The 21,347-nt window shown below is 36.4% G+C and overlaps 1 protein-coding gene across 5 annotated transcripts in view; it reads left to right on the top strand.

The window, feature by feature from the left end:
* Positions 1-21,347, top strand: part of si:ch211-250g4.3 (nesprin-1) — a 49,714-nt gene extending 28,367 nt beyond the window's left edge. For 2 of the 5 annotated variants that reach the window (XM_067361779.1, XM_067361781.1), the window contains one exon: positions 1-21,347. This exon is cut by the window's left edge and continues 21,483 nt beyond it. In XM_067361779.1, coding sequence (XP_067217880.1) covers positions 1-20,160 — 20,160 coding nt within the window. In that variant the 3' untranslated portion in view covers positions 20,161-21,347. The other 3 variants (XR_010891803.1, XR_010891802.1, XM_067361780.1) reach the window with 3 other exon arrangements.

The following is a 21,347-nucleotide window of genomic DNA, read 5'->3' as shown; positions in this document are numbered from 1 at the left end:
CAGAGACAAGCTGATGACCTGAAGCTGCAAATGTCAAAACACAGAGAAAGGGAAGAGATGAATACAAGATCAATGGATGATGAGAAGAAGCTTCTTGAGCAGAAGGCTGGCGAAATCCTGAGACAGAGAGATGAATTAGAGAAAGAAAAAGAGGACATGTTGAAGAAGTGGAAAGAATTGGAGGTTCTTCAGAAGGAAACAGAAAAACAAAGAGATGAAATAGAAGAAATCAAATGTGAGTTACAGACTGAAAAGACTAAAATGAATCAACAGAAACACAGACTAGAGGAGAGTTTAAGAGCCATGAATGAGGAGAGGAAAGATCTGGAGAACATGCGGAATGAATCTGAAATGCACAGACAACAAATGGAGGAAGATATGAGAGTAAAAGCAAAGATGGAGAGAGAAGAACTTGATCAGATAAAGGTTGAACTGGAAGGAGAGAAAACAAAAATAAATCATGAGCAGAAAAAAATGGATGATGACAGAAAGATGATTGAACAGGAAAGAAATTACCTGGAGAACATGAGGTCTGAAATAATGACACAAAAACAACAAATGAAAGAAAAGAGATCAGAAATTGATCTAGAAAAATGTGACATCGACAAGAGCAAAGAAATTTTACAGAAAGTAATGGATGAGGTGGAGGAACAGAGAAATGGTATTAATCTCCAGAAAGAAGAACTTAGCCTTGACAGACAAAAGATCACAGATGAAAAAGATCTTCTGGCTCAAGTAAAGACTGAACTGCAAAATGAAAGTGAACGAATCAGATATATGGAGGAGGAAATAAAGAAGAAGAGAGAGACACTGAAGGAAATGGAAGCTTATCTACAAAAGGACAAAGAAGAAATTGAGAGTGTCATTGAAAAAAACAGGAGACAAAAAGAAGATCTGGGAAAAATGAGCAAAGATATAAATGAACAAAAACAAGAGCTGGGGAAATACAGAGACCTTTTAGAACAAGAAAGAGAAGAAATGAAAAATAAATGGACACAATTACAGCAGAGAATTGATGAATTTGATGCTCAAGTCAGAAAACAGAAGGAAGAGGATATAACAGAACAAAAGAAAATGGAAAAAGAAAGACAAAGTCTAAAAGAAACCAAAGCCAAGATCCTGGAGCTGAAGACTAAAGTTGAGCAGGAACATCATGATATAAACCTAAAAACACAAGAGTTAAACACACTGCAAGAACAGATTATGAAAGAAAAAGAGCAACTACAAGAAAGCATGAACAAGGTTTTGAGTGAAACAGCCACTCTTGAGATGAGAGCTGTTGAGATAAACAAACAAAAACAAACACTGGAAGATAATCTGAGAGAAATGAGATATGAGAGAAATGACCTTGATATGATGCAAAAGGAACTGTCTCAAAAACTTCAAATGGAAGAGGAGGTGAAGATCAAAACTAGTGAATTAAATCAAGAAAATGAAAGAAACAAGAGCATGATAAATAAACTAAGAGAAGAGATGGACATCATGAAAGCTAAGCTAGCTGTACAGCAAGAATATATGCAAGTTGAAAAAGAAAAACTAAAAGAAGAGAGAAAAGAGTTTGAGCAGTTAAAGACTGAGATTGAGAGAGAGAAACAAGAACTCAATAAAAATAAAGACATTATGAATTCACTAAAAGAAGAATTTAACCTGGAAAAGAAGAGGATGAATGATGAGAAGGAAGAGATTGATGTGAACAACAAGAAGGTTCAATTACAGATACAGACAGACAAAGAGATGATTGCTAAAATGAAGGCCCAACTCCAAAATGAGAAAGATGAACTTGACCAAATCAGAGAAGAAATGAGAAGGAAGAGTGAAGAAATGGAGAAAGAATGGGCAGCAATGGAAGCAGAAAGACAAACTCTGCAACAAAACAGCAATGACATCTTCAGACAACGGGAAGATACTGAGAAGGAGAAAGATAAAATCTGGAAAAAGAAAGATGAACTGGATCAACTATATTCAGAAATCCTGAAACAAAGAGTTGAAAATGAACAAAGGATTATGACAGAGAAGTCTCTGCTGGAAATGTTAAAAACTGAGTTAGATCATAAGCAGCAGAAGATGGTAAATGACTGGAAAGTTACTGAACAGAAAAGAAAAGACCTGGAGAAGATTAATTCTGAAATGATGATGCAAAAAATACAAATGGAGAAAGATACAGAGGAAATCAAGGCAGAGAGAGTAGAACTGATCCAGAAAATACAAGAGATTGGTTTAGAAAAGGATGAAATTGAAAAGAACAAAGAAATAGTTAAAAAACTATTGAATGAGGTGGAGGAACAGAGAAATGATCTAAAACTTCAAAAAGAGGAAACTAAACTTGAGAGACAAAAGATCACTGATGAAAAACATTTTCTGGCTCAAAGAAAGACTGAACTGCAAAATGAGAGTGAACGAATCAGATTCATGGAGGAGGAAATAAAGAAGGAGAGAGAAACACTGAAGGAAATAGAAGCTCATCTAAAAAAGGACAAAGAAGAAATTGAGAGTGTCATTGAAGAAACAAAGAGACAAAAAGAAGATCTAGAAAAGATGGACACGGATTTAAATGAACAAAAACAAGAGCTCAAGAACTGCAGAGACCTTCTAGAACAAGAAAGAGAAGAAATAAATCAGAGATGGACACAATTACAACAGAGAATTGATGAATTTGATGCTCAAGTCAGAAAACAGAAGGAAGAGGATATAAGAGAACAGAAGAAGATGGAAGAAGAAAGAAAAAGTCTAGAAGAAACCAAAGCTGAGATCCTGGAGCTGATGACTAAAGTTGAGCAGGAACATCATGATATAAACCTAAAAACACAAGAGATAAACACACTGCAAGAACAGATTATGAAAGAAAGAGAGAAAGGTGAAGAAATTAAAGTAAAAGCAAAGATGGAGAGAGAAGAACTTGATCAGATAAAGAGTGAACTGGAAAGAGAAAAAACTGAAATAGATCATGAGCAGAAGAAAATGGATGATGACAGGAAGATGATTGAACAGGAAAGAAAAGACCTGGAGAAGATGAGGTCTGAAATAATGACACAAAGACAGCAGATGGAAGAAGACATGAGAGAGGCAATCCAACTAGAGAGATCAGCACTTGACCAGAAAACACAAGAGATTGATCTAGAAAAGGACAAAGTTGAAAAGAACAAAGAAATAATTAAAAATTTAATGGATGAGGTGGAGGAACTGAGACATGATATTAAAATCCAGAAAGACGAACTTGAACTTGAGAAACAAAAGATCACTGATGAAAAAGATCTTCTGGCTCAAAGAAAGACTGAACTGCAAAATGAAAGTGAACGAATCCTATTCATGGAGGAGGAAATGAAGAAGGAGAGAGAAACACTGAAGGAAACAGAAGCTCGTCTACAAAAGGACAAAGAAGAAATTGAGAGTGTCATTGAAGAAACAAAGAGACAAAAAGAAGATCATGAAAAGATGAGCACAGATATAAATGAACAAAAACAAGAGTTGAAGAACTGCAGAGACCTTCTAGAACAAGAAAGAGAAGAAATAAATCATAAATGGACACAATTACAACAAAGAATTGATGAATTTGATGCTCAAGTCACAAAACAGAAGGAAGAGGATATAACAGAACAGAAAAAGATGGAAAAAAGAAAAAGTCTAGGAGAGACCAAAGCTGAGATCCTGGAGTTAAAGACTAAAGAAGAAATGAGAGTAAAAGCAAAGATGGAGACAGAAGAGCTTGATCAGATAAAGAGTGAAGTAGACAGAGAAATAACTGAAGTAGATCAAGAGCAGAAGAATATGGATGATGAAGGGAAGATGATTGAACAGGAAAGAAAAGACCTGGAGAAGATGAGGTCTGAAATAATGACACAAAGACAGCAGATGGAAGAAGACATGAGAGAGGCAATCCAACTAGAGAGATCAGCACTTGACCAGAAAATAAAAGAAACTGATTTAGAAAAATGTGGCATTGAGAAGAGCAAAGAAAATGTACAGAAATTAATGGATGAGGTGGAAGAACAGAAAAATGGTATTAAACTCCAGAAAGAGGAACTTGAGCTTGAAAAACAAAAGATCACTGATGAAAAAGATCTTCTGGCTCAAAGAAAGAATGAACTGCAAAATGAAAGTGAACGAATCAGACACATGGAAGAGGAAATAAAGACGGAGAGAGAAACACTGAAGGAAATGGAAGCTCATCTACAAAATGACAAAGAAGAAATTAAGAGTGTCATTGAAGAAACAAAGAGGCAAAAAGAGGATCTGGAAAAGATGAGTACAGATATAAATAAACAAAAACAAGAGTTGAATAAATACAGAGACCTTCTAGAACAAGAAAGAGAAAAAATAAATCAGAGATGGACACAGTTTCAACAGAGAATTGATGAATTTGATGCTCAAGTCAGAAAACAGAAGGACGAGGATATAACAAAACAGAAGAAGATGCAAGAAGAAAGAAAAAGTCTAGAAGAGACCAAAGCTGAGATCTTGGAGCTAAAGACTAAAGCTGAGCAGGAACATCATGACATAAACCTAAAAACACAAGAGTTAAACACACTGCAAGAACAGCTAATGAAAGAGAGAGAGAAAGACGAAATGACAGGAAAAGCAAAGATGGAGAGAGAAGAACTTGATCAGATAAAGAGTGAACTGAAGAGAGAGAAAACTGAAATAGATCATGAGCAGAAGAAAATGGATGATGACAGGAAGATGATTGAACAGGAAAGAAAAGACCTGGAGAAGATGAGGTCTGAAATAATGACACTAAGACAGCAAATGGAAGAAGAGAGATCAGAACTTGACAACAAAACAAAAGAGACTGATTTAGAAAAATGTGACATTGAGAAGAGCAAAGAAAATGTACAGAAATTAATGGATGAGGTGGAAGAACAGAAAAATTGTTTTAAACTCCAGAAAGAGGAACTTGAACGTGACAGACAAAAGATCACTGATGAAAAGAATGAACTGCAAAATGAAAGTGAACGAATCAGACACATGGAAGAGGAAATGAAGGAAATGGAAGCTCATCTACAAAAGGACAAAGAAGAAATTAAGAGCATCATTGAAGAAACAAAGAGGCAAAAAGAGGATCTGGGAAAGATGAGCACAGACACAAATAAGCAAAAACAAGAGTTGAATAAATACAGAGACCTTCTAGAACAAGAAAGAGAAGAAATAAATCAAAGATGGACACAGTTACAACAGAGAATTGATGAATTTGATGCTCAAGTCAGAAAACAGAAGGAAGAGGATATAACAGAACAGAAGAAGATGGAAGAAGAAAGAAAAAGTCTAGAAGAAACCAAAGCTGAGATCCTGGAGTTGAAGACTAAAGTTGAGCAGGAACATCATGATATAAACCTAAAAACACAAGAGTTCAACACACTGCAAGAACAGATTATGAAAGAAAGAGAGAAAGGCGAAGAAATTAAAGTAAAAGCAAAGATGGAGAGAGAAGAACTTGATCAGATAAAGAGTGAACTGGAAAGAGAAAAAACTGAAATAGATCATGAGCAGAAGAAAATGGATGATGACAGGAAGATGATTGAGCAGGAAAGAAAAGACCTGGAGAAGATGAGGTCTGAAATAATGACACAAAGACAGCAGATGGAAGAAGACATGAGAGAGGCAATCCAACTAGAGAGATCAGCACTTGACCAGAAAACACAAGAGATTGATCTAGAAAAGGACAAAGTTGAAAAGAACAAAGAAATAATTAAAAATTTAATGGATGAGGTGGAGGAACTGAGACATGACATTAAAATCCAGAAAGAAGAACTTGAGCTTGAAAAACAAAAGATCACTGATGAAAAAGATCTTCTGGCTCAAAGAAAGACTGAACTGCAAAATGAAAGTGAACGAATCCTTTTCATGGAGGAGGCAATGAAGAAGGAGAGAGAAACAATGAAGGAAACAGAAGCTCGTCTACAAAAGGACAAAGAAGAAATTAAGAGTGTCATCGAAGAAACAAAGAGACGAAAAGAAGATCTGGAAAAGATGAGCACAGATATAAATGAACAAAAACAAGAGCTGAAGAACTGCAGAGACCTTCTAGAACAAGAAAGAGAAGAAATAAATCATAAATGGACACAATTACAACAGAGAATTTATGAATTTGATGCTCAAGTCACAAAACAGAAGAAAGAGGATATAACAGAACAGAAGAAGATGGAAGAAAGAAAAAGTCTAGAAGAGACCAAAGCTGAGACCCTGGAGTTAAAGACTAAAGAAGAAATGAGAGTAAAAGCAAAGATGGAGAGAGAAGAGCTTGATGAGATAAAGAGTGAAGTAGACAGAGAAATAACTGAAGTAGATCAAGAGCAGAAGAATATGGATGATGACAGGAAGATGATTGAACAGGAAAGAAAAGACCTGGAGAAGATGAGGTCTGAAATAATGACACTAAGACAGCAAATGGAAGAAGACATGAGAGAGGCAATCCAACTAGAGAGATCAGCACTTGACCAGAAAATAAAAGAAACTGATTTAGAAAAATGTGACATTGAGAAGAGCAAAGAAAATGTACAGAAATTAATGGATGAGGTGGAAGAACAGAGAAATTGTATCAAACTCCAGAAAGAGGAACTTGAACGTGACAGACAAAAGATCACTGATGAAAAGAATGAACTGCAAAATGAAAGTGAACGAATCAGACACATGGAAGAGGAAATAAAGACGGAGAGAGAAACACTGAAGGAAATGGAAGCTCATCTACAAAAGGACAAAGAAGAAATTAAGAGTGTCATTGAAGAAACAAAGACACAAAAAGAAGATCTAGAAAAGATGGACACGGATTTAAATGAACAAAAACAAGAGCTCAAGAACTGCAGAGACCTTCTAGAACAAGAAAGAGAAGAAATAAATCAGAGATGGACACAATTACAACAGAGAATTGATGAATTTGATGATCAAGTCAGAAAACAGAAGGAAGATGATATAAGAGAACAGAAGAAGATGGAAGAAGAAAGAAAAAGTCTAGAAGAAACCAAAGCTGAGATCCTGGAGCTGAAGACTAAAGTTGAGCAGGAACATCATGATATAAACCTAAAAACACAAGAGTTCAACACACTGCAAGAACAGATTATGAAAGAAAGAGAGAAAGGCGAAGAAATTAAAGTAAAAGCAAAGATGGAGAGAGAAGAACTTGATGAGATAAAGAGTGAACTGGAAAGAGAAAAAACTGAAATAGATCATGAGCAGAAGAAAATGGATGATGACAGGAAGATGATTGAGCAGGAAAGAAAAGACCTGGAGAAGATGAGGTCTGAAATAATGACACAAAGACAGCAGATGGAAGAAGACATGAGAGAGGCAATCCAACTAGAGAGATCTGCACTTGACCAGAAAACACAAGAGATTGATCTAGAAAGGGACAAAATTGAAAAGAACAAGGAAATAATTCAAAAATCAATGGATGAGTTGGAGGAACTGAGACATGACATTAAAATCCAGAAAGAAGAACTTGAGCTTGAAAAACAAAAGATCACTGATGAAAAAGATCTTCTGGCTCAAAGAAAGACTGAACTGCAAAATGAAAGTGAACGAATCCTATTCATGGAGGAGGAAATGAAGAAGGAGAGAGAAACACTGAAGGAAACAGAAGCTCGTCTACAAAAGGACAAAGAAGAAATTAAGAGTGTCATCGAAGAAACAAAGAGACGAAAAGAAGATCTGGAAAAGATGAGCACAGATATAAATGAACAAAAACAAGAGCTGAAGAACTGCAGAGACCTTCTAGAACAAGAAAGAGAAGAAATAAATCATAAATGGACACAATTACAACAAAGAATTGATGAATTTGATGCTCAAGTCACAAAACAGAAGGAAGAGGATATAACAGAACAGAAAAAGATGGAAAAAAGAAAAAGTCTAGGAGAGACCAAAGCTGAGATCCTGGAGTTAAAGACTAAAGAAGAAATGAGAGTAAAAGCAAAGATGGAGAGAGAAGAGCTTGATCAGATAAAGAGTGAAGTAGACAGAGAAATAACTGAAGTAGATCAAGAGCAGAAGAATATGGATGATGACAGGAAGATGATTGAACAGGAAAGAAAAGACCTGGAGAAGATGAGGTCTGAAATAATGACACAAAGACAGCAGATGGAAGAAGACATGAGAGAGGCAATCCAACTAGAGAGATCAGCACTTGACCAGAAAATAAAAGAAACTGATTTAGAAAAATGTGGCATTGAGAAGAGCAAAGAAAATGTACAGAAATTAATGGATGAGGTGGAAGAACAGAAAAATGGTATTAAACTCCAGAAAGAGGAACTTGAGCTTGAAAAACAAAAGATCATTGATGAAAAAGATCTTCTGGCTCAAAGAAAGAAGGAACTGCAAAATGAAAGTGAACGAATCAGACACATGGAAGAGGAAATAAAGACGGAGAGAGAAACACTGAAGGAAATGGAAGCTCATCTACAAAATGACAAAGAAGAAATTAAGAGTGTCATTGAAGAAACAAAGAGGCAAAAAGAGGATCTGGAAAAGATGAGTACAGATATAAATAAACAAAAACAAGAGTTGAATAAATTCAGAGACCTTCTAGAACAAGAAAGAGAAGAAATAAATCAGAGATGGACACAGTTTCAACAGAGAATTGATGAATTTGATGCTCAAGTCAGAAAACAGAAGGACGAGGATATAACAAAACAGAAGAAGATGCAAGAAGAAAGAAAAAGTCTAGAAGAGACCAAAGCTGAGATCCTGGAGCTAAAGACTAAAGCTGAGCAGGAACATCATGATATAAACCTAAAAACACAAGAGTTAAACACACTGCAAGAACAGCTTATGAAAGAGAGAGAGAAAGACGAAATGACAGGAAAAGCAAAGATGGAGAGAGAAGAACTTGATCAGATAAAGAGTGAACTGAAGAGAGAGAAAACTGAAATAGATCATGAGCAGAAGAAAATGGATGATGACAGGAAGATGATTGAACAGGAAAGAAAAGACCTGGAGAAGATGAGGTCTGAAATAATGACACTAAGACAGCAAATGGAAGAAGAGAGATCAGAACTTGACAACAAAACAAAAGAGACTGATTTAGAAAAATGTGACATTGAGAAGAGCAAAGAAAATGTACAGAAATTAATGGATGAGGTGGAAGAACAGAAAAATTGTTTTAAACTCCAGAAAGAGGAACTTGAACGTGACAGACAAAAGATCACTGATGAAAAGAATGAACTGCAAAATGAGAGTGAACGAATCAGACACATGGAAGAGGAAATGAAGATGAAGAGAGAAACACTGAAGGAAATGGAAGCTCATCTACAAAAGTACAAAGAAGAAATTAAGAGCATCATTGAAGAAACAAAGAGGCAAAAAGAGGATCTGGGAAAGATGAGCACAGACACAAATAAGCAAAAACAAGAGTTGAATAAATACAGAGACCTTCTAGAACAAGAAAGAGAAGAAATAAATCAGAGATGGACACAGTTACAACAGAGAATTGATGAATTTGATGATCAAGTCAGAAAACAGAAGGAAGAGGATATAACAGAACAGAAGAAGATGGAAGAAGAAAGAAAAAGTCTAGAAGAAACCAAAGCTGAGATCCTGGAGCTGAAGACTAAAGTTGAGCAGGAACATCATGATATAAACCTAAAAACACAAGAGTTCAACACACTACAAGAACAGATTATGAAAGAAAGAGAGAAAGGCGAAGAAATTAAAGTAAAAGCAAAGATGGAGAGAGAAGAACTTGATGAGATAAAGAGTGAACTGGAAAGAGAAAAAACTGAAATAGATCATGAGCAGAAGAAAATGGATGATGACAGGAAGATGATTGAGCAGGAAAGAAAAGACCTGGAGAAGATGAGGTCTGAAATAATGACACAAAGACAGCAGATGGAAGAAGACATGAGAGAGGCAATCCAACTAGAGAGATCTGCACTTGACCAGAAAACACAAGAGATTGATCTAGAAAAGGACAAAATTGAAAAGAACAAGGAAATAATTCAAAAATCAATGGATGAGTTGGAGAAACTGAGACATGACATTAAAATCCAGAAAGAAGAACTTGAGCTTGAAAAACAAAAGATCACTGATGAAAAAGATCTTCTGGCTCAAAGAAAGACTGAACTGCAAAATGAAAGTGAACGAATCCTATTCATGGAGGAGGAAATGAAGAAGGAGAGAGAAACACTGAAGGAAACAGAAGCTCGTCTACAAAAGGACAAAGAAGAAATTAAGAGTGTCATCGAAGAAACAAAGAGACGAAAAGAAGATCTGGAAAAGATGAGCACAGATATAAATGAACAAAAACAAGAGCTGAAGAACTGCAGAGACCTTCTAGAACAAGAAAGAGAAGAAATAAATCATAAATGGACACAATTACAACAGAGAATTGATGAATTTGATGCTCAAGTCACAAAACAGAAGGAAGAGGATATAACAGAACAGAAAAAGATGGAAGAAAGAAAAAGTCTAGAAGAGTCCAAAGCTGAGATCCTGGAGTTAAAGACTAAAGAAGAAATGAGAGTAAAAGCAAAGATGGAGAGAGAAGAGCTTGATGAGATAAAGAGTGAAGTAGACAGAGAAATAACTGAAGTAGATCATGAGCAGAAGAACGTGGATGATGACAGGAAGATGATTGAACAGGAAAGGAAAGACCTGGAGAGGATGAGGTCTGAAATAATGACACTAAGACAGCAAATGGAAGAAGACATGAGAGAGGCAATCCAACTAGAGAGATCAGCACTTGACCAAAAAATAAAAGAAACTGATTTAGAAAAATGTGACATTGAGAAGAGCAAAGAAAATGTACAGAAATTAATGGATGAGGTGAAAGAACAGAAAAATGGTATTAAACTCCAGAAAGAGGAACTTGAACGAGACAGACAAAAGATCACTGATGAAAAAGATCTTCTGGCTCAAAGAAAGAATGAACTGCAAAATGAAAGTGAACGAATCAGACACATGGAAGAGGAAATAAAGAAGGAGAGAGAAACACTGAAGGAAATGGAAGCTCATTTACAAAAGGACAAAGAAGAAATTAAGAGCGTCATTGAAGAAACAAAGAGGCAAAAAGAGGATCTGGGAAAGATGAGCACAGACACAAATAAGCAAAAACAAGAGTTGAATAAATACAGAGACCTTCTAGAACAAGAAAGAGAAGAAATAAATAAGAGATGGACACAGTTACAACAGAGAATTGATGAATTTGATGATCAAGTCAGAAAACAGAAGGAAGAGGATATAACAGAACAGAAGAAGATGGAAGAAGAAAGAAAAAGTCTAGAAAAAAACAAAGCTGAGATCCTAGAGCTGAAGACTAAAGTTGAGCAGGAACATCATGATATAAACCTAAAAACACAAGAGTTCAACACACTGCAAGAACAGATTATGAAAGAAAGAGAGAAAGGCGAAGAAATTAAAGTAAAAGCAAAGATGGAGAGAGAAGAACTTGATGAGATAAAGAGTGAACTGGAAAGAGAAAAAACTGAAATAGATCACGAGCAGAAGAAAATTGATGATAACAGGAAGATGATTGAACAGGAAAGAAAAGACCTGGAGAAGATGAGGTCTGAAATAATGACACAAAGACAGCAGATGGAAGAAGACATGAGAGAGGCAATCCAACTAGAGAGATCAGCACTTGACCAGAAAAAACAAGAGATTGATCTAGAAAGGGACAAAATTGAAAAGAACAAGGAAATAATTCAAAAATCAATGGATGAGTTGGAGGAACTGAGACATGACATTAAAATCCAGAAAGAAGAACTTGAGCTTGAAAAACAAAAGATCACTGATGAAAAAGATCTTCTGGCTCAAAGAAAGACTGAATTGCAAAATGAAAGTGAACGAATCCTATTCATGGAGGAGGAAATGAAGAAGGAGAGAGAAACACTGAAGGAAACAGAAGCTCGTCTACAAAAGGACAAAGAAGAAATTGAGAGTGTCATTGAAGAAACAAAGAGACAAAAAGAAGATCTGGAAAAGATGAGCACAGATATAAATGAACAAAAACAAGAGCTGAAGAACTGCAGAGACCTTCTAGAACAAGAAAGAGAAGAAATAAATCATAAATGGACACAATTACAACAGAGAATTGATGAATTTGATGCTCAAGTCACAAAACAGAAGAAAGAGGATATAACAGAACAGAAGAAGATGGAAGAAAGAAAAAGTCTAGAAGAGACCAAAGCTGAGATCCTGGAGTTAAAGACTAAAGAAGAAATGAGAGTAAAAGCAAAGATGGAGACAGAAGAGCTTGATGAGATAAAGAGTGAAGTAGACAGAGAAATAACTGAAGTAGATCAAGAGCAGAAGAATATGGATGATGACAGGAAGATGATTGAACAGGAAAGAAAAGACCTGGAGAAGATGAGGTCTGAAATAATGACACTAAGACAGCAAATGGAAGAAGACATGAGAGAGGCAATCCAACTAGAGAGATCAGCACTTGACCAGAAAATAAAAGAAACTGATTTAGAAAAATGTGACATTGAGAAGAGCAAAGAAAATGTACAGAAATTAATGGATGAGGTGGAAGAACAGAAAAATGGTATTAAACTCCAGAAAGAGGAACTTGAATGTGACAGACAAAAGATAACTGATGAAAAAGATCTTCTGGCTCAAAGAAAGAATGAACTGCAAAATGAAAGTGAACGAATCAGACACATGGAAGAGGAAATAAAGACGGAGAGAGAAACACTGAAGGAAATGGAAGCTCATATACAAAAGGACAAAGAAGAAATTAAGAGCGTCATTGAAGAAACAAAGAGGCAAAAAGAGGATCTGGAAAAGATGAGTACAGATAAAAATGAACAAAAACAAGAGTTGAATAAATACAGAGACCTTCTAGAACAAGAAAGAGAAGAAATAAATCATAAATGGACACAATTACAACAGAAAATTGATGAGTATGAGCAGTCAAAGACTGAGTTCATGAGGAACATTCTGGAGGACACCAGAAAGGAAAGTGAAAAAACAGAAATGGAAGAAAAACTTAAACAGGCCAACAAGGAATATGAAAGTATCATAGAAGAAACAAACAGGAGAAGGAATGAGCTAGAGAAAATCATGTTTTATATATCACATGAAAATCAAGAGATTGAGACCAAGAAAGATATTTTGGAAAAAGAGAGAAATAGCATCAAAAAGGAAAGAGAAGAGTTACAGAGACGAGCTGATGATCTGGAGATGCACATGACAAAACAAAGAGAAAAAGAAGAGATGAGTAAAATATCAATGGCTGACAAGAAACAGCTTCTTGAGCAGAAGGCTGACGAAATCCTAAGACAGAGAGATGAACTGGATAAAGAAAAAGAGGACATGAAGAAGAAGTGGAATGAGCTGGAAGTTCTTCAGAAGGAAATACAGAAACAAAGAGATGAAATGGAAGAAATCAAATATGAGTTACAAACTGAAAAGACTGAAATGAATCAACAGCAACAGAGACTAGAGGAGAGTTTAAGAGCTATGAATGAGGAGAGGAAAGATCTGGAGAACATGAGAAATGAATCCAAAATGCACAGACAACAAATGGAGGAGATGAGAGTAAAAGCAAAGATGGAAAGAGAGGAACTTGATCAACTGATGGCCAAGGTATTGATGGAGCAAAAAGAAACTGAAAGGAACAAGGACATGATAGAGCGCCTAAAGAAGGAAATTGAGCAAACAAAAGCCAAACTGAATAATCAAGAGGAGGAAATCAAACTGGAAATGCAAAAAGTGCAAGATGAGAGAAAAGATCTGGAGCAGTCCAAGGCTGAAATCAAGAGACAGGCTGATGAAATAAAGACCATGAAAGTGCAGACCCACCAACTAGAAAAAAAAGAACAGAAGAGAAAAGAAATAGTCTCTCAAGCAAAACAGATACAAACAGATGAAGTCAGACTCTTGTCTGAGATTCAGAGGGAAAGGGAGGAACTTGAAAGAAACAAAAAAATCTTTGAACATCAGAGAGAGGCACTGGAAGAGATGAAAAATAAAGAACCAACACAGATGCCGGAAGTCATTTTGATTAGTTCTGCAACACAAACATCTGATCTAGATGACATAAATGTAGGTGACTTTTCAGCCCCTCAAGAAGAGATTGAGGAACACACAGACATTCATAAGGAATATACAACTTTCATAAAAGAAAGGAAGGAAGATGAACTAGAGAGAATGGAGGAGGACATGGAGCTCAAAATGAGAGTTGAAGAAACCAAAATGGAGGCAAGCCAAGAGGACATTACACTGACAGGAGAATATAAATATGTACCAGATCCATCCATGGTAGTAAAGTTGGAGTTCGGTAAAGATGAAACTGATGGCCTTACTGAGATGCTGAAGACTGAGAGAAGAGAACTAGAGAATACAAGACTTATTTTACAGAGAGATCAGAATGAGATAAAGAAAATAAGACAAGACATTGACAAAGAGAAGAACGATCTAGAGAAATATAGAGCTACTCTTGAGAAACAATATGAAGAGATGGAGATATGCAGACAGAATATGGAAAATGAAAGATCTGAGTTAGAAATGACTCTAGAAAAAATAGAGATGGACATGAAAAATATTGTAATGGAGAGCAAGAGCAAACAGGAGAGAATAGAAAACATGGAAGTTCAACTTCAAGAAAAGAAGAGAGAAATGGAAACCATCACAGATGAGATCAAACAGAGACAAGAGGAGTTGGACTTCATCAATACAGAGATAAAAAGAAAAAGACGTGACATGGAGGACACCAAAGGAATGGAGGAACATGAGTTCACTGACATTCTTCCAGAAAGAGAGGAGACTATAAAAAGACACATGGAGGAAATACGGAACCAAAAAGAGGCACTACAAAAGGAGAGGGATGAAGTTGAAAAAATACACGGTGGGCTGCAGAGGGAGCAAATGGAAATTAAGATGTGTCAGACAATGTTGAACTCAGAAAGAAATGACCTAAATAGAATGAGAGTCGATCTGGAGACACAAAAAGAGGAGTTTCAGCTTATGCAACAAAACATAAAGACTGAAAAAGATGAGCTGGAATCAAGGTTAAGGAAAGCAGAGGACACTGAGAGCCTTTTGGCGGACATTCTTAAAGAGAAGGAAAGGGTAGAAAAAATAGCAGCCCAACTGTCCAAAGAACAAGAAGAGTTCAAAATTATTATGAATGAGACAAATAAATGGATTAAAGAGATTAAACGGATTGAGGAGGAAATTAAAACAAAGCAAGTTGAAATTAAGCACATTGAAGAACTGAAACAAAAAGAGCTAGATGAACAGAAGACCATGAAAGAGAGTGAAAATCAAGAGCTTCAGCAGAGGAGAGCGGAACTTGAAAAAATGAAGATTGAAATTGACATTGAAAGAGGAGAAATTCAGAAAATACGAAAAGACTGTGAAAGAGAAAAACAAGAACGGGAGCAAATGCAAATGCAAACAGACTTGCAGAAAGAAACACCACAAAAAACAGATGCAGAAGTGCAATATGATGAAATCCACAATGTTATGGGCTCACTGAAAGAAGAGAAAGAAGAAATAGAAAGGATGAAAGCTGACCTCCAGAACAAGCATAGAGAAATTGAAACCATGAGGGACACTATAAAAAGAGAGAAGAGTGAGCTTGAGCACAAGAAAGCTGAAATGCTACAAATGACTACAGAAATAGGGGACACGGACAGTGGCAAGAACTTACAAGATGAAATGATAAAGGTTGAAGCAATCCTCAAAGAAACCAAGAGACAGAAAAATGACCTGGAACAGATGAATGAGAATTTGATCAGGGAAAAAACAGAGATGGAAAGCAATTGTCAGATACTAGAAAGAGAAAAAATAGAACTGGAGACAAGATTACAGGATTTGGTGAATGAATTAAATATTACGTTTAAGGAATTAGAAGCTCTTCAAAAGTTCCAGATGGAGGCGAGAGAGAAGAAAACTCTGGAGAAAGTGACTATGGAGAAAAGTGAGCTAGAACAGCAGAGGTTTAAAATATACAAACAAGAACAACAACTGGAATACACTGAGGAAGCTTCAGAAAGGAAGTGGGATGAGACACAGGTAGCCACTGAAAGGACTAGACATGATGAAGAGGACAGGCAAATCTTGAAAATTGAGAGAGAAGAGATCACACATCTGAAAAATCAAATACTGAAAGAGAAAGAAGATGTTGAAAGCACCAAAGAGAGAATTAACAGAGAGATGGAACATATCGAAAAGATGCAAACCCAGTTAGATGACCAAAAACAAGAAATAGAGCTTGAAAAACAAAAATTACAAGACACAAGAACCGAGATTCAAGACAAGACAAATGCTCTAGAGAAAGTTATGCAGGACATACAAAAAGACAGGGAAAATCTAAATGCTTTAGTAATTAAACAACAAAAAGACAGAGAAGAGATGGATATATTAGCAGAAGAAAACAAAAGAAAAGAGGAGCATGCAGAAGCGGAGATTCAAAGACAGCTAGAGGACATAGAAAATGCCAAGGTTGTGTTGGCAAAAGAGAGGGAACAAATTGACAGGATGAATGCAGAAATACAAACTAGAAGCAAAGAACTAGAGAAAATAATCAGAAAACAGCAAGAGGAGATTGAAATCAAAGAGAATGACATGCAAACCGAAAGAAAGGCTTTGGAGAAGATGAATGTTGAGCTAGAAAGGAAAACCACCGAAATAGAAAACAAGAGGGAGAAAGTAACTCTCTGGGAAGCAGATATACAGAAACAGAAAAATGAGGCAGAAGAGCTAAAGAACATCTTAGAAAGAGAGAAAAGTGAACTTGACAGAGAGAAAGCTAAAGTACAACAAGAAAAACGAGAGATGAAAACCACCAAGAGTGAGATGGAGGACCTGAAGCAACTGAGAAATGAAATTGAGGAAGAGAAGAAAGACATGTTGGACAGATTGTCAATGGAAAAACATGAAATAGATCAACTAAAAACTGAGCTGCAGTTGGAGAAAGAGAGCATTGAAGAAGACAAGAAGATGTTGAAGCACTTGATGAATGAAATGGAAAATAAAAGATCTCAACTGGACAGTGACATAGAGAAGATGAACATGGACAAACTAAATATTCAAAAAGAAAAAGACTCCCTGGAGGAAATCAAGTCTGATTTACAAAGAAAGGCTGGAAAACTTAATGAGGAAATGAGAAAAACAGAGCAAACCACCTCTGAAATCATTAAAGACAAAGAGGACACTCAAGAGAGTCTGGACGACATGAGAAGAAAGGAAGAAGAGCTCAGTACTGCGCGTGCTGAAATTGAAAGACAGGCAAAGCTTCTGGAATCTGAATTATTGCTTCTTCAGACTCAAAAAGAGAACATGGAGAAGAGCAAAGAAGTGAATGACATGCAAAGAGAAGATCTTGAAAAACAAAGAGAAAAGAATGACTTGACAATGCAAGAACTGCACAAAGAGAGGCTGACCTTGGAGCAGATGATTACTGACATAACACAGCAGAGAGACACATTGGCAAATACACAGAATGAAATAAGACTTAAAGAAGATGCACTGAAAAACAAAGAAAGAGAACTTGACACACAAAGAAAACATATGGATAATCTTAGAAACATTGTGATGGCTGAGAAAAAGCAGCTGGAAATGGATCAGCAGGAGGCTGATGACTTGATTGCTGAAAACAGAAAAATTAGAAATGATCTAGAGAGCATGAAAACTCATCTGGAACAAGAGAAACATCAACTGCAAGAAAATATAAAAACATATGAAGACCAGAAGAATGTTCTTGATAAAATCAAGGTTGATGCAGTGCAACAGACCGATGAGCTTGAGAAAATCACAACAGATACAAAGAGGGAAAAGGAACATCTCGGAAAGGAAAGAGAAGAGATCGATGCTTTAAAGAAGGAAATGCTCATCCTCAATGAAAATATACAGACAGAACGAGACGAGTTTAAAAAGCTTAATAATGATATTCAAAAGGACAGAGCAGAGATTGAAAACAGCAAAAAGAGCATCGATAGTGAAAAACGTCATATTGAAATGGAGAGAACTGATTTAAACAGACTGAAGGAAGAGATTGAAGTCAGCAAACAAAGAGTACAACATGGGAGAACTTTGCTGCAACTAGATAAAGACATGATACAGAAAGAAAAAGAGGACATGGAACGCATTACAGAAGAAAAAATGAGAACAATAGAGGAACTGCATAATCTCAAAAAGCATATAAATAGAAAATTATCCGAACTGGAGACATTAAACTTGGAGATTCAAGTAAAGAGAAAGGAAGCAGAAATGCATTACTTACCAGGAGAGATGAAAACAGAAGAGCACTCAAAGAGGGATGCTGATGTCCTAAGAGAGGAAGAACCACTACAAAAACAAAAAGCAGATGAAACCCAGATATATCAACTGAAAGCCATCTCAACAGATGCTGAAACCCAAACGTCTATGGATGACATTAAGAAAACAGATGATAGCGGACAAAAGGAATTAAAAGAAGAAACAGCTGCAACAAAGACAAAACAACCAACTGTGACAAAGTTAGAGGACACGCACACATCTGAGGTGCAAGAAATAAAGGAATCTTTAAGTAAAGAAATGGAAGATTTAGAAAGAATGAAGACAATGATGAAAAAGGAAAAAGATGAACTGGAACAGGCTAAAAGTGACATTCAAAGGAGGACGGATGACTTTGAGAGAAATATGGAAGAAGCCATGAAGGAGAGGTCAAGAAATGAAGAAAAACTACTACAACTTACACAAGACAAGGAGTACTTATCAAAAGCCCTTGATGAGAAAAATAAGGAAATAGAGAGTATCATGGAAACGTTCATGGGAAAGATGGGACAACTGGAAAAGACTATAGCTGCAATGGAAAAACAGAAGGAAGAGGTTGAATATGAGTTGCTTCGACAAAAGCAAAATGAACAAGAGAGACTAAAAATCCAGAGAGAAACAGATGATACTTCCAGATTTAGAAGAGACGGGCATGCTGAAAAAATCACATTTAAATCAGCATTGGAACAAGTACAAGACACTAAAGAAGAGAAAAAGACAGACAGAGACAGCAGTCTGGAACTGATTGACACTGATAGGGTCAAAACAGATGGAAAAACAGAGGCACAAACATCTAAAACTGAGGGAGAAGTTCTCCAGCTAATGGATGACACGATCCTAGACCAAGACGAGCTAAACAACAAGCGAGTTGAATTACAGAGGCAACGTGATGAAATGGAGAATAAAATTAAGACCACACAAACTGGCCTTCTTGAGCTGGAGAAGGCAAAGGAAGACCTACATAAAGTAAGGAATGAATGTAGAACTGCTGAAGAAGAACAGTCAGTGATCATGGAGAGTCTTGAGCGGAGGAGGAACAGTTTGGAGAAGGTTCAAGCCGAGATCTTGAGACTTACATTGGAAATTGAGCATCTCACACAAAGCTGTGAACACAAAAGAAGAGAACTGCAACATATAGAGACTGACATACAAAGACAGATGAAGAGGACTGTGAGGACTCAACAGGAAACTGTTATTCAGAGCCAACTAGAAGACCAAGAAGTGGTAGAGACTTCGGAATACATTCAAGAACATACAGAAGACATTAAGCAGAGGAGAACCCAAGAGACACAAACTGAAGACCAAGAAAGAGATGCTCTACCACAGTATGAAGATATAGATACAATGAAAAGGAGAATACAGGAAATGAAAGGTGAACTAGAGAATAGATTACAAGACATTCAGAGAAAAGAACTGGAAAGACTAGGCATGCAAAGAGAAAAAATCGAGTTGGAGCTACGGAAAGCTGAGATCGAAAGATATAATGAAGCCCTCTGGCGTGAGAGAGAAACTGACAAACTCAAGCTCATGGAAAAGGAGAAGGAAGTACTTCTGTTGAGGGAGTGTATGCTGATTGAGATCAATCGATTGAAGAGCAAAGAGACAGAAACAAGTACACAGCACCTGGAGATGATGGAGCGCCTCGTCAGTGATGCAGCGCTAAGAATGGACAGATTTAGACGAGTTACGGACAGAGCGGTGCAAACGCTGATATTGGAAGGAGATGAAGAGCAGTTTGGAAGAACTCCGAGAGTGACGACAGAACAGGTGGAAAGTGTCAGTGGAATGGTGGACATTTCTCTAAATGTCCTGAGTGAGGACAGGGAGGAGGGGGCGACAGGAGAATCCCAGAGAGGGAGCGTGGCTGGGCCATCTTCACGGAGATTGAGGCTACTGCACTGGATCAGACGGTGCTGCAGTTGCTGCTGTCCCAGAAATGATAGAAACACTGCAGAAGACACGGAGGACATTTAATAAACACAGGTCTTGTTCATTTAGAAGTCAATTTTCACATGGAATTTGACAGAAACTGAGAAGTACAATCTATTTTTATCTGTATATGTAGTATTCTATGAAAAAAAAAATAGCATAACATTTCAGTAAAGTCTACAATAACCCTAAAAAAACAAATACTAGAAAGCATAGTAAATATTTAGTAATATAATTACAGCTTATTTGCATAGTACCAAATGTTTAATGTTAATCACAGTTCATATGTTCTAAAAAATCAGAGCTTTGCATTTTCAAAACACAACACAGATGTTTGCACAAACCAAAATTAATATCATGAATACATACAGTACATCTATACAATTAACACCTTAAAGGAATCACTCATTAGCATAATGTATGTGATACATGTGTGTGTGTGTGAGTACTGTTTTCCTTAATGCATCTGAGAAACACTCTGGGATCTGGATCAACTGATGTCGAAATGATCTATTTTGATTTCTAATAGCAAATTATTATAATTATCTTGTTTTTTTTTTTGTTTTGTTGTTGTTGTTTTTTTTATTACACTCCCTCCTGAATCTTTCCAGAAGGAACTGAACTGTTGGGCTCTCTTAATTGACAACTCTGGAAATTTCTGCACAACTATCTGTGATAAACAAAGCTCACCTGTAATGTTCAAAGGTAATATGCACATTCCTGAGGGCTGAGAATAGCACTGATGAATGTGAGAGAACGAATACCTTGATTTTACGAGTGCTCAAGGTCTTCTTTGTTGCGTTCACATTCTTGCAGCTCTGAGTGATGGGAGTGTTGCAGATGTGCCCTGTATAACATGGATACACAGAAGCTGCTGTGAGTGATGAATTTCACATGGATCCACAGTATGCCAAAGAACCGCCAGCAACTACACTGGCAAGATAATTACAGAGGCCATTTAATTACCGACTGGACAAAAAGAGAGCTTTGTGAATTTTTAAACTCAAATAACAATGAGGCAATGTCTTTTTAGATGATAAAACCATCAGGTGTCCCATTAAGAGGATCAAACAGTTTCTAAAAGTTATTTCTAAAACAATTCTATTGTAATTTAATAACTATATCCCAGAGTCACATACACATACACAGATATATTTACAATATATTACTTTCAATGTGTTGGCTAGGATTTGTCTCACACACAAACAGTATATTATTTGCAATGTATTGCT

Source organism: Chanodichthys erythropterus, chromosome 15 (genome assembly GCF_024489055.1).
Source record: "Chanodichthys erythropterus isolate Z2021 chromosome 15, ASM2448905v1, whole genome shotgun sequence".
NCBI lineage: Eukaryota > Metazoa > Chordata > Actinopteri > Cypriniformes > Xenocyprididae > Chanodichthys > Chanodichthys erythropterus.
The sequence above is the reverse complement of the archived record's forward strand: the minus strand, read 5'-3'. Positions and strand labels throughout refer to the sequence as shown.